The sequence below is a fragment of the Phodopus roborovskii genome, unplaced genomic scaffold, assembly GCF_943737965.1.
Source record: "Phodopus roborovskii unplaced genomic scaffold, PHOROB, whole genome shotgun sequence".
Classification (NCBI taxonomy): Eukaryota; Metazoa; Chordata; class Mammalia; order Rodentia; family Cricetidae; genus Phodopus; species Phodopus roborovskii.
In genome coordinates this window covers 34,445,931-34,461,597 of record NW_026126416.1, presented here as the reverse complement: position 1 = coordinate 34,461,597, position 15,667 = coordinate 34,445,931, and the positions used below count along the sequence as shown (strand labels likewise).

The following is a 15,667-nucleotide window of genomic DNA, read 5'->3' as shown; positions in this document are numbered from 1 at the left end:
TCTCCGTTGGCATGGAGGAGTTGGAGAAAGCAGGGTTCTTGAAGGAAGACCTCAGCCAGTACCTCTGTGGTTCTGGATGATATTTGCAGCTCTAGAAAATTTCACAGCTATGGAGGAAGCAAGTGGGTCTGTGTCTCAGTGTAGGGATCTTTTGTTGTGGTGAAATGCCATGACCAAAAGCAAGTCGGGGAGGAAAGGATTCATTTAGTTTACACTTCCGGATTGTAGTTCATCACTGAGGGAAGTCAGGACTGGAACTCAAACATCAGGAACCTGGAGGCAGGAGCTCATACAGAGACCATGGAGGGTAGATGCTTGCTGGCTTGCTCAGCCTTTCTTAATAGAACCCAGGACCAGCCCAGGAATGGCACCACCTACAATGGGCTGGGCCCTCCCCAAAAATCACTAATTATGAAACTGCCCTGCAGCAGGATCTTACAGAAGCATTTTCTCAATCGAGGTTGCCTCCTTTCAGATGACTCTAGCTTGTGTCATCTAGTCTGCTAACTACAGGGAGAGAGGGTCTACCTGAGAGGCTGTAGGGATTGGCCTGCTGCCTGAAGCAAGAGCCAGAGGCCCAAGCAGTCCAAAGAGGCTGCACAATGGTGATGTGAGGTAGAGTGTCTGGGTCCCAGAAGCTAGAATTTTATAGTCATGACCCCTTGAGAAGTAAATGAGAGAGGTAAGATATTTGACATCACTCATAGACCCAAATCTACCCAAGTGCCAAATCTACCCCAAGCTTAGAGAAAGGGGAGAGGGAACACAACTAGAGAGATGACCAGCATCTGTTGGGAATCTGCACTCCCACAAGCACCACTAGATAGATGGGTAAGGGGACACAGAGGCTCAAGTTGCTTGGGTAACTTGTTCCAAGGCACTCCTTTTTAGGGAAGAGACTCTCCAACTGCAACTCGATGCATAGCAATGTAAAGTCCTTAAGGAGTGTTAGAGAGACTGCTGATCTTCTAAGGGGTGTGCCATGGATTCCACTGCCTTACACATGGCAAGTTCCTGGGGAGGACACGGTGCTCCTTCCACCTTTCTTATTGGTACCCATTGCCTGCACATACTCTCCAGAACTACCAAACTGATGGGGAAAATACTCTTTCCAGAGAAAGGGCAGTCAGAGATTGCAATGGCCTGCATGCCAACTCTTCAACTGGATGAGTACTCCAATTATTCGCATGCAGAATCAGTGTAAGCTGTGTAAGGCAGTGTATTTGCATCCCAGCTACTCCAGAGATGGAGGCAGGGAGATACCCCTCTGGGAAACACAGCAAGACCCTATTCAGAGACAGAGACACATTGATTCATTTCACTTCTGAAATGTTTTGAGCTACGTTATGTGTCATTTATCAATATACTGATCCCAGCCTGGGACTCCCTAGGACAGACCGCTGGAAGCCCCTCTACCTTCCAGGTTCACAGTTTCCCCCTCTGAGGTGTAGTCATATTATCCTTTCCAAGCTCATGTCATTCATTCCCATTGACAGAGCTCAGTAAAGCCACGAAAGATCAGCAAGGTGTGGGGTTGCAGGCTAGACCACAAGAGACACTGTGCAGTGTCCTAGAATAGGGTGAAAATCCACAGTAATGGGACTCTGCCTTTTATGGAGAACTTGACCTGTGAGGTAGCTACTTTGGCCCCACCCAAGGCTGACATTTTGGCTCAGTCCTTTCCAGAATTAAGGCAAAGTGCATGTTCAAAAGGACCGCCCTTTTGGAATTGCCAAGTGGTATGATACCTACTCTCAGCCTGGGCAACAGTACTGCAAACTGGCCAGCTGGCTTCTCGTTAATGCTAATGTTGTTTGTCACTTTAATGGGTTTCCTGTTGGTCAGGCAGCAACAAACAAGAGTTGGATGTGACAAAATTTTTAACATATCATTTGATTCAGTTAGCTAGTTTTTCACATTTATGGAGTGGGGAGGAGGATAGTTTAGACAGGATCTTGTTATATTGTCCAAGCTAGCCTCAAACTCATAGCAATACCCCTGCCACAGCTTCCTGAGAGCTGAAATTGCAACCGTGTCCCAGCTCACATTTTTGTTCTTGAGTGGGCTTGTTTCAGATTTTCCTTTTCTTGTATTCTTATTGGCTGAGAGTCAAGGTCATACCTGTTTCACAAAATAAGTCTGCCAGCCTCCTAACCCTCCTGCCCTGTTTTTGTAATTCTTTGATGTGGATTGATATTTGTAATAGGCTTTGGGTTTTTTAAAAAACACTCCCTGGTGGGCGACTCGGCACAAACAAGAAGGTGGACACCTTCTTTCCCTTGTCTGTAGTCTGTGTTGGCTTATTTATTTTATTTGCAGCCCTTTTGTTGTTTCTAAAACTGTTCTGCTGGGAGCCAGCCATTTCCCTGAGTAAGTCTGAAGAGAGTGAGGGACTCTCCAGGTACAGAGATGTTATACTGAGGGAGAAATACAGGACTGAGACGGTACCCAGCACCCACCGAGCCACCCCAGGATCCCTGGGACCAGCTCAACTGACCCTCCTGTCACAGGCACCATGTTCCGCAAGAAAAAGAAGAAACGTCCTGAGATTTCGGCCCCACAGAACTTCCAGCACCGTGTCCACACCTCCTTTGACCCCAAGGAAGGCAAGTTCGTGGGCCTCCCCCCACAATGGCAGAATATTCTGGATACCTTGAGGCGGCCCAAGCCTGTGGTGGATCCTTCTCGAATAACTCGGGTGCAGTTGCAGCCCATGAAGGTAAGGGGACAGGCTTATTGCCGCTGTGTTCAGCCTCTCCCACTCCACAGAAAGCTATCTGTGAAACCCGAATTTTGAGCCAGGTGTGGAAGCTTTTATTATAAGCCCAGCACTTGACAGGCTGAGGTAGTCATATTGCAGTGAGTTGGAGGGCAGCCTGAGCTACAGGGTGATGCCCTGTCTTGAAAACCACCCCAAACCCACCAAAATTAATTACCTAATCAGAATTTCAGCTAACACCAGTCTTTAAGAATGTCTCATCCACCATTTAGATCTGTAGCCCCAGAGGAGTTGCGGTTATCACAGACCAGAGGTCACATGGGAGATTTAAGAATTGGGTAGGAATTGGGGTTAGGAGTCCTGTTGTAGGGTGGGGTGTGGGGGAGGGGGGGCAGAACTGGTTTTCTCAGGCATCTGTTTGAAGACCATGGGAAGAGTTAGCGCCTGAAGCGCCCCTCCTGAGTTCTCCAGCTCCCTAGGCTCCGCTGGCCACCCACTTTTCATGCTGGACCCACCCATGGGTACCCACATATCTGTCCCGCTGACAAGGGCTTTCTCCCTTTCTCCTTATGGACTGCACAGCGGGCCTTGCCCACTGTGAGCACAGGCAAATGTCTGGATACCTAAGGGGTGGGTGGGTGACAAAGGAGGTGTGTGGGTAGATATTCCTCCCCAGGGCCCTCAGGGAGGCTCTGAGCCACTCTCTGCCATGAAGGGACTGCTTCTCCACACCCTTTTGTCTTCCTTCCATAGACGGTGGTACGGGGCAGCTCAGTGCCCACGGAGGGCTACATCTCAGGGCTGCTCAACGACATCCAGAAGTTGTCGGTTATCAGCTCCAACACCCTTCGTGGACGCAGCCCCACCAGCAGGCGGCGGGCGCAGTCCCTGGGGCTGCTAGGGGACGAGCAATGGGCTGCTGACCCAGATATGTACCTCCAAAGTCCTCAGTCTGAGCGCACTGATCCCCATGGCCTCTACCTCAGCTGCAATGGGGGCACACCAGCAGGTCACAGGCAGATGCCATGGCCAGAGCCACAGAGCCCACAGGCCCTGCCCAATGGGCTGGCTTCCAAGGCTCAGTCCTTGGGCCCCGCTGAGTTCCAGGGTGCCTCTCAGCGCTGCCTGCAGCTGGGTACCTGCCTGCAGAGTTCCCCACCTGGCACCTCACCCCCTATGGCCACAGGGAGGCATGGGGTGAAGGCTGCCAAGCATAGTTCAGAGGAGGTCCGGCCGCAGTCCTGCCTGGTGAGCTCAGCCATCGGCAGGCCAGGTGGAGAAGGCAGTCCTAGCCCTAAGAATCAGGAAGGCAGCCTCAAGCACAGGCTCTTCCGAAGCATGTTCCTGTCCACTCCTGCCACAGGCTGTGCAAGCAGCAGCAAGCCTGTCCCTCTGCCACAGAACAAGGTATGCCACCTGGGGCCTCCTGATGGGGTCACTCTAAAGAGAGCAAGGAAGTCCTCCCAGCAGACATCTATAGGGCAGTAAGTACTAGAGATGCCAAGCCAGCAGCCAGCCTGGCCTCCCCCACTTACTGGGTCAGGATAAGAATGAGAGAAATCAGCATGAGCATCTTAGCTAACAACTATAGCCTGATTTCACTGCCTGAGTCCATGTCTTCCCAAGACTTAGCACGGGGGATTCAAGCTGTAAGCCAAATCATTTCAGGTGGAAGAGAAACCTCTGTGCCTGACATTCCTGTTCTCTGAGGCCTGGCAGCCCACTGGGGGGGGGGGACCCTCCTTTAAAAGCATCCTTAACTAAAGGCTCAGGGCAGAACCTCAGAACCCAAGCAGGGATGTGAACCCTGGCCTGGCAGGACTTAGGCAGGACCTAGATTTGGGAAGTCTGAGTAAGCAGGCCAAAGTGACGATTCCAGGAGATTCCCTTGAGTAAGGTCATTGCTGTGGCCGTGTGCAAAGCCAGTGAGTATTGAGACGTGTGTCTCTGTGATGTACTTAGGGACACCCTGAGTAGTCCTCTGTGTAGCCCCTAGCTGGTCCCTCTCCACATGTTTAAAAACACAGTGTGGTGAGGGGGTGGGCTTCTACTCCAGGGCTGACAGGAAGGCTTGAGCTTAGGAATAAGAGGGGTTTCCCTGGCATTCAGGGATGGGCTGTCCCTCCTCTGTCTCATCTCCCCCACCACCGAGGCTGTGAGACTAGCTCCTCAGTTCCTTCTCCAAGGGTTCCTTTGCCAAGAGCCTGTTGGTGGGTTTAACCTCCTAGATACACAGCCTCCCTCTGTAGGCGCAGTCAGGGCTGCCAGATCCCGGCCATGGCTTCTTCCCTGACTTGGTTCTGGGAGCCAGTCCCAGCTACCCACAGCCCCTTCCACTCACATCAGGGGCCTCTGACCCAGCTTCTCAGAGAAATCTGTCTCACAATGGCCTCCCTGAGTTCTGCCTGTCAGTAGCCCAGGAAGAAATACCCAGCTTGAGATCACCGCAGGACTTTGTCTTCCCTGGAGCAATAACATGGGTATAAAGAGATGCTCTTGGGTGGGAGCTTGGGGGTTGGGGACACATCTGTTGGTCTGGTTGGACTCAGCTTCATTTTTCATTTGAATTTGAAGCCCTGGGTGCCCGTGCTAGTGTCCAGACCACAGTAGCCAACCCTGCCTCTGGGAAGCTTGCATCAAATATTCCCTGACCACACCCACTTTATTGTATCTTTCCATCTGTCCTTGTCCCCACAGCTCCATTCTGCTTTCCGACCACCACAAAAAGATTCCTCCTCAAACCTGGTGGCCAAGGCCCAGTCCTTGCCCTCAGACCAGCCCATGGGGACTTTCAGTCCTCTGACCACCTCGGATACCAGCAGCCCCCAGAAGTCCCTCCGTACAGTCCCAGCCACTGGCCCGCTTCCAGGACGCTCTTCTCCAGCAGGCTCCCCCCGCACTCGGCATGCTCAGATCAGCACCAGCAATCTATACCTGCCCCAGGACCCCACGGTGGCCAAGGGGGCCCTGGCTGGAGAGGACACTGGCATTGTGACACATGAGCAGTTCAAGGCTGCGCTCAGGATGGTGGTGGACCAGGGTGACCCCCGGCTGCTGCTGGACAGCTATGTGAAGATTGGAGAGGGTTCCACGGGCATTGTGTGTCTGGCCCGGGAGAAGCATTCGGGTCGCCAGGTGGCAGTCAAGATGATGGACCTCAGAAAGCAGCAACGCAGGGAGCTGCTCTTTAATGAGGTGAGGACCGGGTGGGGCGGCAGTAGGGCATATGTGTGTAGTGAGAGCTGGGCACCTGGGAGCAACATGGCAGAACGGCAGGGTGGTCTGAGCACGGGATACTGTGTTAGGCACTCAGGCCTCTCTCTACCCTCAGGTGGTGATCATGCGTGACTACCAGCACCTCAACGTGGTGGAGATGTACAAGAGTTACTTGGTAGGCGAGGAGCTGTGGGTGCTGATGGAGTTCTTGCAGGGCGGGGCCCTCACAGACATCATCTCTCAAGTCAGGTGGGCAGTTGAAAGGGCTGGGCTGAGGGAGGAGCACTCTGCCATTGTCTTGGCATGGGGATCAGCTGCCTCTGGCCCATAAGGCTAGTAGTCATCTTAGACTCCTGCATATTTGGGAGTCTTAGGAAAATGGTTACAGCCTGCTTAGGTATGCTGGCCGGGAGTTGTGGGCCCCTTTGCCTGGGACTCCTCTCTGCGCAGCCCAGCCACCCTGATGACACAGCTTGCTCTCCCATGGGTGGCCCTGTCTTCCCTGTCCAGGCTGAATGAGGAGCAGATTGCAACTGTGTGTGAAGCTGTGCTTCAGGCCTTGGCTTACCTGCATGCCCAGGGTGTCATCCACCGGGACATCAAGAGTGATTCCATCCTGCTGACCCTTGATGGCAGGGTAAGTCCTCCCTTGCCATGGCTCAGCTGCATCCCATCCTCTGTAGCACCCCCTCTCCTCCTGATCTCTATCCACTTCCTTTTCAACTCCCAGGTGAAGCTCTCAGACTTTGGATTCTGTGCTCAGATCAGCAAAGATGTCCCCAAGAGAAAGTCCCTGGTAGGAACCCCATACTGGATGGCTCCTGAAGTGATCTCCAGGTCTCTCTATGCTACTGAGGTAACCATTTGCTCCACCTCCAGGCCTCCCTGGAGAAGCTTAGGGATGGGTAGCTCCTCTGTCTTGTCCCTGTTAAGAATTCCCACCACTAATAGCCCCAGTTCTGAGGCCCCCACTTAACCAGTGTCTGTCCCCTACCTGCTTTTTGAGAGAAGGTCTCTCTACGTAGCCCTGGATTTTCAGCGGTACCCCAGCCTCTGCCTCCCAAACACTGGTGCCTCACCACCACGGCCAATCCCACCTGCCCTCACTACCAGGAGCAGACCCTGCCACACGCTGTCCTCTTCAGCTCAAGGGCACAGTGGCATATGGCCAGTGTTCTCCATGATGGATCATTTCTATGGTCACTGGCCACTCATGGGCAGCTGGCCAGGGGACGAAGGAGGCAGACTCATTGAGGGGACTTGGCAGGAGACAAGATGCTCCATCCAACACACTGCCACCAAGAGCCAGACCCTAGCAGTGGAGTCAGGGCTATTCTCCTGCAGGTGGACATCTGGTCTCTGGGCATCATGGTGATTGAGATGGTGGATGGAGAGCCTCCCTACTTCAGCGACTCACCGGTGCAAGCCATGAAGAGGCTCCGGGACTGCCCCCCACCCAAGTTAAAGAACTCTTACAAGGTCAGTTATTGTGCAAGCTGTGAACTCCCCGACCTCATAGCCTGAGCCATCTTCCCCTGAGATAAGAGGATGGGAACATGGGTTCCATGGAAGCAGAAGGGTATATGCTCTTGGTGGTTTTCTACATAAAACCCGTGCCGGGTGCAAAGTCACATTTATATACAAACTCCCATGTTTATTCCAACACATTCCCGCCTGTAGCTGCAGCAGGAGAATCACTGCTCGGGAGGCTCTTGACAGGAACCCACCCACACCTGTGAGGAGAAAGAGTAAGGACCTCACTGCTCCCAGCTGTGTCCCAAGGAGTCCAAATCCTTCCACCCTACTTGTCGAGGCCATCACATGAATGGGCTTGTCCTCTTGTATGACACATCCTGACCATAGCTGGGCCATTGCTTTCCCCCTAAAACCAGTGTGTATTTATTATTATAATTAACTCTTTCCTGCCAAGTCTGCTGGCAGATCGGCACAGAACAGCTAAGTGGTACTGCCACCCGGTGGCCAAAGCAAAAAGCAATCCTAGAGGCTTGAAGCACAGCTTGGTTCTTGGAGACTGCCCTGCTAAGCCTGAAAAGAGCAGGTCCAGAAGAGTGGCCCATCAGTGAACTGTCCCCAGGAGGCAGCCTTCTATAGAATCCTGACAGCCTCACAGATCCGGAACTGGATCACCGACACCAATTCCATGCCCCTTTCACAGAGCTGCAGAGGCTGAATGCCAAGAGCCCCCCAGAAGCAGGCAGGGGTAATGGGCCATGTATGGAACCCAGCTCCCCAGAGTTCCAGATATCCTCATTCCATTGCTCTGCAGCTCTCATGCCCGGGGAACTGGCCTCCTTTTCCTACCTCCTTATCCAACAGTCAGTGAGCCTGACAGGAACCAGGAAGTAAGAAACCAGAGAAAATGGGGTATAAAACAGTGGAGGGGCCTGCAGTCCAGGCTGCATGCAAGTGACTGTGAGCCCTGGCTTCCTCTCACTGCTCTGGTTCACAGGTCTCCCCGGTGCTTCGAGACTTCCTGGAACGGATGCTGGTACGGGAACCCCAAGAGAGAGCCACAGCCCAGGAGCTCCTGGATCACCCCTTTCTGCTGCAGACAGGGCTGCCTGAGTGCCTGGTGCCTCTGATACAGCTCTACCGCAAGCAGACCTCCACTTGCTGATTCCACACCCAGGGTGCACCTGCCGCGCCCACAGGCAAAGGCCACCGGGCAGCCAGTCCACCGGCAGGGCCTACCTGCCTTGTTCTCTCAGTATTCTCTCCAAAGATTGAATGTGAAGTTCCAGCCCTTCCCTCTTGCCCTTTTGCCCACCGGGCCAGGCCGGACCTGCCCCCTCAGTCTCACTCCCCATCGTCCCAGTTGCCTTTGGGATGACTGACCCCTTCTGCAGGTTTGGCCCTTTGTTATTTGCACAGGGATGTTTCTAAGAAACATGGAGAGTGGTGCTCCTAGCCACCAGCCAGCAAACAGGCTGCTGCAGATTTTTAAAGGTAGTTTCCACTAGTGTCCTGGGCCACCAAGAGGGTGCACACCCCCATCTCCACGTGGATACTTGCTATTCTCAGCTACAGCTTCAAAACCAGGAGTTCCAGAGGGAGGGCCAAGGGGAAGGATTTTATTGCCTGAGTCCTTCTTCCTCCCTTGGCTGACTCCCAGAAGCTCCACTTGCACCTGTCTCCTGTCTGTCCCCTGGCAAGCCTCTCCCCAGAAAGCCTCCACAGAACTGTGAATTGCCTGTGTGTGGGCCATGGGAGTAGCAAGGGGGCTCTTCTGAGAGAGAGAGTGTGGTCGATGGTAAAAGTGGCTCCGATTTTTTCAGAATGGAGAGAACATATTTTTTTTCTCTCTCTCTCATGTCTGTGGTGTGTGTGTGTGGTGTGTGTGTGTATGTGTGTGTGTGTGTGTGTGTGTGTGTGTGTTAAAGCCCCCCAATAGCCTAGGCCTTTCCAGTTATCCATAGAGAGCTTCAAAAGAGCTGCCCCCCCAAATCTTCTTTTCTACCAAGCTCTACTTTGAAGAGCCCTGCTTTGGGGGCCTGGCTTTCTGCCTCTCAAGTCTCATGTTGTTACCTAAACAGTGAAGGGCTGTGTATATGTCCAGTCTAACACATGCTGGGGCCCTTGAAGTTTCTGAGCTTCTCCCACATAGAGACAGGAATAGTAAGGGAATAAACTTTGTTTTACCTGGCAGCAACTTCTCAGTAGCCAGTGATATCATCAGGGACCCTCTTCAGAATCCTGGGCTGGGACAGAAAGGTGAACCACCTCCTTGGGGGGGGGGGTCCCTCATGCCAAGTTGGGTCCTTTCCATGTGTGAACCAGCTGCCCCTGCAGATGCTTCCCTGCCCCCTTGCCCCCCTCCCTCCCCACCTTCCTGGCTGTTGTGAGACAGGGAATGCCAAGGAAGAACTCCAGTGTCTGGACCCTATCCAGATAATATTTTTAGATTCCTCTGCTCCCTGACGACCTGCATTAGGGAAAAAAAAATTTTTTTTTTGCAAGGTCTTTTTTTAAGGGTCAGAGTTTTAAAAACAAAAGCATCTTCCCTAGAATTTTTTTGTGAATTGTTTGCACTTGTGCCTGTTTTAAATTAAACTGAATGTTCGAACCTCTGGGTTTCCCATCTCTGGGACTAGAGCCAGGCTTTCTTGGAGCTGGGTGCCCTTGGAATGGGAGCTTGGCGGGCTCCTCCGGGATCACTTGCGTCCACAGGACTTGTACACCTAGAATGAGGGCAGAGAAGTGGGGGAGGGGCAGGACGTGAAAGGCCCAAGGAATGGAAGCAAAGGGATGAGAGGGCTCTGGCCAGGGCTCAGCCTCCTGAGCCACCGGGACAGACCCCTTTCAACTATGGCTTCTCCCTGGCCTGGTCCCACAGACCAGCTCCCTGACATTTCTACCTGAAAAAACTAAAGGAGTGAAAGTTCAAAAGAGCAGGGAAGTGGCCAGAAACCAAGACACTCGGGTTCTAGCCCTGGGGTTGGGAGGTGGGTAAAATTACCTTTTAACTATTAGTTCTGGTGGTGATTCCAATCTTCCTTTTTGGAGCTCTACACCCAAAGCAATGCTCACTGAAACCCTTAACCAGGAGTGAGGAGCCATAACCAGCCCCAGCCCCACCCCAGCTCCGCCAGCCAGTTCAGCAAGAAGCAGAGCAGCTCCCTGCAGCTCTCTCCCTCCAGGCTCTAGCTGTAGAAAGGCCAAGGCCCAGGGCTGATGCAGGTAGGAAGCGCCTCCAAATCAAGTGTGTGCTTCCATCTTTTCAAAGGAAGCCAAGAAGCAGGAGTGAGCACGAAGGCAAAGAGAGGCCGGTTCTCCAAATGGAATAACACTGGGTTTATTAGCTGCGCTTACTCCCACTATCCCTGACACCTTACAGATCACTCCAAACGCATATGCCAATGCCCTTCAGCCGTCCACACCAAGCAATACTAAGCGCCAGTGGCCTGGTTGACTCTTCACAATGAGGACAATAACATGAAAAGCAGAATACACAGCAAAATCTTTTCTACAGCAGGTGGGGACAAAGGGGACCGCAGCCTCAGTGCATTGACAGCTGACAGAGCAAGTTTAGGGAGAGTGAAATGTGCTGGAGTTCTCCATGGAGCCTGCTAAGAGTCTGTGCAGACAGCAAGGACCACAACTCAGTTCAGATGGGAAAGATCTACTGCAGTGTTCCAAAAACATCACTTCAACCACACAGCTTCCAGACACTCCACAGACCACAGACAGGAGCAGTTGTTTACCCAACAGAGATGTGCCAAGGTGACATTCCCCCAGAATACCCACATTAGCAGTCCTGAGAAGATGACAGCACCCTGACACACGATGTGAGAGCCAAACTTCATGGTGCTTGAAGCCAAAATATTTGTATTCTTACACCATTAAAAAAAAATGCCGTTAAAATTAAACACGGTTGAAAATGGAATGTGAGCAAGGAAGGGTTAGAGAAAAAGCAGTATTCACTTGGAGTGTCCCTGCCCTGACCTCCTCTGGCTTTTCAGACATTGTGGTATTGTTCATCCGCCACTCAGGGGACTGAGGAGAGGCAGGTGTGTGTGCTAGGGGGTGAGGGAGTGTCTGTGTGTGTTGGGGCGGGGTGGCAGATCTCTCACCACAGGATGGAAAGCAACTGTCATAAGAAAACAATGCACATAGTAAGGTCAAGACTGAGAAGCCACAGAGGTTGGCAGCTCCAGCTGTTCTAAAGATAGCAGGAGCTCTCTCAACGGTAGCCTTGGCTTGGGGTTCTTGGTAAAGGGGTTCTTGGTGGGGTTCTGGGCACTTCTTACACCCGATGCTGACTTTCCTTGTACACTATTCCTCACTTCATTGAAGTGAAGTGACTTCAAGTATCCGGATTTAATATTCCACAACAGGAACACGCTTCGTGGGTAAAATACCCACAGAGGAAGAAGTTAAACATCAATGATCTCCCATAGTAGCGAAGAGTTCCCTGGGCACAAAGAGGAGAGCACAGAGGTGCCACCAGGGGGCAGCAAGGATCACCGTCCAAAGTGTGGGCTGGCGCACGGCCTCGGATGCTAGAGAGGCAAAGAACTGGGGAGGTGTCTGGGCTCTGCAAAACCTGACTTCCTACCCCTCAAGCGCAGGCCCAGTTTTGCAGCGCCAGCATTCTCTCTTGGCAGTTCCCTCGGAGTTATTGGTGAGAAACCCTCCCACAAATTCAACAGATCGACGTCTTTAAAAGACTTTATCGCCGGCAGGCGAGGGGCCACACGCTCACTCTTCCGGGTTCACAAACAGAAACCGGAGGTCATGGCCAGAAAACTTTCACTGCCTTGAAGCAGGAGTTTTCACCACACCCTGCTGGTACAGGTCTCTCACCAGGAGCTAACACTGACACTGGGTCGTAGAGCATGCGACCTGTCAAACCGTTTTCTTCACCGCCAGCGGAGGCGGTACGGAGTTGGACGGCAGGGGCGGAGAGGGAGAGGACAAAAGACTTAGCGGTGGGGGGGGGGCTAACTTCCTCTCCACAGTTGCTTCTGACTCACTAATCTGCCCAGTAATAAAAGCTGGAAGCTGGGTAGGGCCTGCATCCCATGCGGTGGGGCACAGGCAGGGGTCCTTGGTCTCGATCTAGCATCCATCATCTGCCCTGCCCTCCATTACCAACCCAGCAAGAAGCAGGAGACGTTTAGCAGCTCCCTCCTATGCGCTCTCTGGAGTTTGATGTAATTTAGATCCGGACCTGCGGTTCGTGTGGGCTTCCGACTCCCGCGCGCCGCCGTTTAACGTTGCAAACACTCCAGTCAATTATCCCCCTCGCTGAGGTGCTATTTAAAGAGACATTGTCAGGTTTTTAAGCCTTGGATCAGACCTGCTGCTTTCTGCCTCATACACAAAGGCTCAAAACACGAGTTCTTTTGAGGGTTGAAAGAAATACAATTAAGCAAATCCTTCCTAACTGTTCCAACCTCCTGGAGCACCCACGTGCAGAATGGGGGAGCTGGGAGGAGGAGGTGGGATGCTAAGTCCTTTCCATTTCAGGCCTCTAGGACTAAGCGGAAATATAAGTAAGGCTGAGCCAGGATGAGTGAAGCATTGAACCTCAAAGATGAACTTCAAACGCAGTCATGCTGAGAGTCAAGCTGGCCCAGGAGCCAAGTGTCAGTCAGTAGAGGCTCCGAGGAGCAGCAACCCTATAATATCAATGAAGTTGAACCCTAAAATACCAATGAAGTCAGAAGACAATTACTCCCCAGAAGGGACACTGGCGAACAACACCTAGACAAAGCCCCAAAATATTCTCATTGCCTTGAAGGAGGAGTTTCTACCTCAAAAAGCCTTAACCACTGAATTCCTTCATAATCAGCCCTCTGATCCAAAAAGCAAATGGGGTAACTTTAATTCTCCCTTTCCCCAACACTTACAGTGAAGGGAAACTTTGGTATTATGGTCAGCATTAGTAGGCATGGCAGGTTGGACCTTTGTTCTCCAAAGCCAGCTCTACTATTGCCAGGCTACCAAGGTGATGGGAAAAGTTAGAAATAAGCTCACAAGAACCAAAGCAGAACCTAGGCAGTTGAGCCGCAGGGCCCCTTTTCTGGCTAGAAAGCTGAAGCCTACAGAAGTCTTTCGAGTCTTGTCCCCCCCCCCCAAGGACAAGGGAGTCAGGGTGTGGGAAGGTGAGTTCTACACAGGAAATACCAAACAGCACAAAAAGATGAGATCTTTCTTAACTCTGGTGGAGGACTGGTGGAGATCTCCCTTTATCTGTGAGGACAATCTGTATGGGGGGGGGGCAAGTCACAGAAAAAGGGAAGGACTTGGAGAAAGGGACATCTCAGTGACCAGAGACAAGAGACCATATGGACATTGCAGGCCTCGACCTTACCGCTGAGCCTGCAGTACCACAGCCTCAGTGCCCGCCTGCCAAGGCTTTGGCCCAGGCACTGTGAAAGGCAGAGCGTTGGTCTCTAATTCCGAGCCACTCTCTGGCCCTGAAGCCTCCCCGACCAGGCTGGGGATGTCTGGGGCTGTGGACCGTCGCCGCAAACCCAGGCGGCCAGATCCCGGGCCACCCTCGGGATGTGGACTAAGGCCAATAGGGGCTTGCACAAAGGTTGGGGGCGCTCCCTCCAGCACCTCTTGTGAGCGCCACCGCCCACTCCCCGAAGACTGGGGTGAGTTTGGTCGGGCCATCAGAGCTCCTGCCCGAAGGCGTGCTGTCTCCTCCTCCGTCATGGTACCCAGAGCTAGGCTCATGCTCCGGCCCAGCTCCGGCCTCTCGCTGCCTTGTGCCCTGTGACGGCCCGAGCCCTTGACAGCAGAGACAAGCTCATTTCCGTGGCCGTGGCCGTGGCCGTGGCCTCCGGCAGCTCGAGCAAACCGTGCCAAAAGGGGCCGCGGTAGACGACGGGGGCTGGGTCGTCGGCGCTCTGGGCTGGGCGCCGGGGCGGGACGGCCAGGGGGACTGTCGGAGTTGGAGCCCCGGGCTGCTGCGGCTGCGGCTGCCCGACCCCAAGGCCCGGTGAGTGCCTGCACACAGGTCCCGTGACCGCGGGAGGCGGCCAGCTGCAGCGCCGTGAGGCCCGCACGGTTGGTGCGGTCAAGGCGCAAGCCCAGGCGGCGGAAAGAGCGCACCAGGAACTCCAGCACCGCCCCGTGGCCGCACGCCGCCGCCCACATCACCGGGCTGTTGCCGGCCGAGTCCGCCGCCTCCGGATCGCCGCTGAACTGCACCAGCAGCTGCACGGCGTCCAGGTGGCCTCGCTCGCAGGCCAGGCTGAGCGCTGTGCGGCCGCGCTCGTCCCGCAGGTTCACCGCCGCACCCTGCTCCAGCAGCAGTCGCACGAAGCGCGAGCGCATGGCGGGGTCCGGCAGCCCCACGGCCACCATGAGCGGCGTACGACCTTGCTCTGCGCGGCAGTCGATGATGCTGCGGTCCAGCGCGTCCAGGACGAAACGGGCCAAGTGGACTTTGCCCGCCTGCATGGCCTCAAGGAAGGTGCGCGTGCCCGCCCGGGGGCAAAGGTCCTTAGGCTTGAGCATGGCTCCAGAGACCGTGCTCGGGAACTCCGACCGCTCCGCACGGGGGCGCCCCTGTTCCCTCACCCTACGGGACTACGGCCCCGGCCCGGACACCAGTACCACTCTTTCCTCTCGTAGGTGGCAGCAGCCGAGGGTCCTGCAGTTGCCGCTCAGGTGTCCCTGCTGCTCCCTCTGTCTCGCAGCTCCGGGTTTGTCTTGAGCTCCTCCCTGGGCCTCCCGCCTGGAGGTGTGGGCTGCTTGCAACTCCTGGCTCCCACTCAAGCTCGACCTCCTCAACTCTCGGGCCGTTTTCCCCGTGTCCGACGTCCCCCTAGGACCTTCGTGGCTTGGAGCAGCGCCACTCACCGGCACCCCGGGCAGCCCCGGCTCCCCTGCTGAGCGGGTGGCTCCCGCCAGGCGCGCCTGCCTCCTGCCTCGGCGGGGAGCGCCGCTCCTCCAGCTCCCCGAGCCTCTCCCCACCTCCTCCCCTCTTGCGGGGGCCGGGACGCTTGCTTTTTTTTTTTTTTACTTGGGGGGCTCAGCCGCTCGTGAGGTGCTCGACGTCTAGATACCTGGCTTTATAGCTTCGGGGGTCTCCATGGCAATGGGTGCCCGGGAAGCGGGCTCCGCCGTCAGGACAAAGACGGACAGGGCGAAGGAGACCGCCCCTGACCCCCACCCCTCCGTGGGCCACGAAGTTGGGGAGCGGCTCCTCCTCCGCGCTCCCCTGGGAATGCGGCGGCGGTTGCGGGGCGGGGG

General features: G+C 54.4%; 2 protein-coding genes across 2 annotated transcripts; one reads left to right on the top strand and one right to left on the bottom strand.

Moving 5' to 3' along the window:
- Window positions 1-2,498: 2,498 nt before the first annotated feature.
- Pak6 (p21 (RAC1) activated kinase 6) lies at window positions 2,499-9,191 on the top strand. The gene is made up of 8 exons (XM_051183705.1): window positions 2,499-2,719; window positions 3,473-4,126; window positions 5,417-5,914; window positions 6,051-6,184; window positions 6,446-6,572; window positions 6,666-6,791; window positions 7,280-7,414; window positions 8,406-9,191. The coding sequence occupies exons 1-8, from the start codon at window positions 2,516-2,518 to the stop codon at window positions 8,571-8,573; spliced, it is 2,046 nt and encodes a 681-aa protein (XP_051039662.1). The 5' UTR covers window positions 2,499-2,515; the 3' UTR covers window positions 8,574-9,191.
- A 4,380-nt stretch (window positions 9,192-13,571) lies between these two features.
- Ankrd63 (ankyrin repeat domain 63) lies at window positions 13,572-15,010 on the bottom strand. Its single transcript, XM_051183704.1, has one exon. It carries the CDS (start codon window positions 14,927-14,929, stop codon window positions 13,769-13,771), a length of 1,161 nt encoding a protein of 386 aa, XP_051039661.1. The 5' UTR covers window positions 14,930-15,010; the 3' UTR covers window positions 13,572-13,768.
- Between the last annotated feature and the right edge of the window lie 657 nt (window positions 15,011-15,667).

What these genes read in the sequence shown, in the direction of transcription:
- Pak6 (XM_051183705.1), top strand. Translation starts at nt 2,516, where the DNA reads ATGTTCCGCAAGAAAAAGAAGAAACGTCCTGAGATTTCGGCCCCACAG. An exon ending in TCCCTCTGCCACAGAACAAG is followed by an intron (nt 4,127 to 5,416) that starts GTATGCCACCTG and finishes TTGTCCCCACAG; the next exon opens with CTCCATTCTGCTTTCCGACC. An exon ending in GGGAGCTGCTCTTTAATGAG is followed by an intron (nt 5,915 to 6,050) that starts GTGAGGACCGGG and finishes CTCTACCCTCAG; the next exon opens with GTGGTGATCATGCGTGACTA.
- Ankrd63 (XM_051183704.1), bottom strand. Translation starts at nt 14,929, where the DNA reads ATGCTCAAGCCTAAGGACCTTTGCCCCCGGGCGGGCACGCGCACCTTC.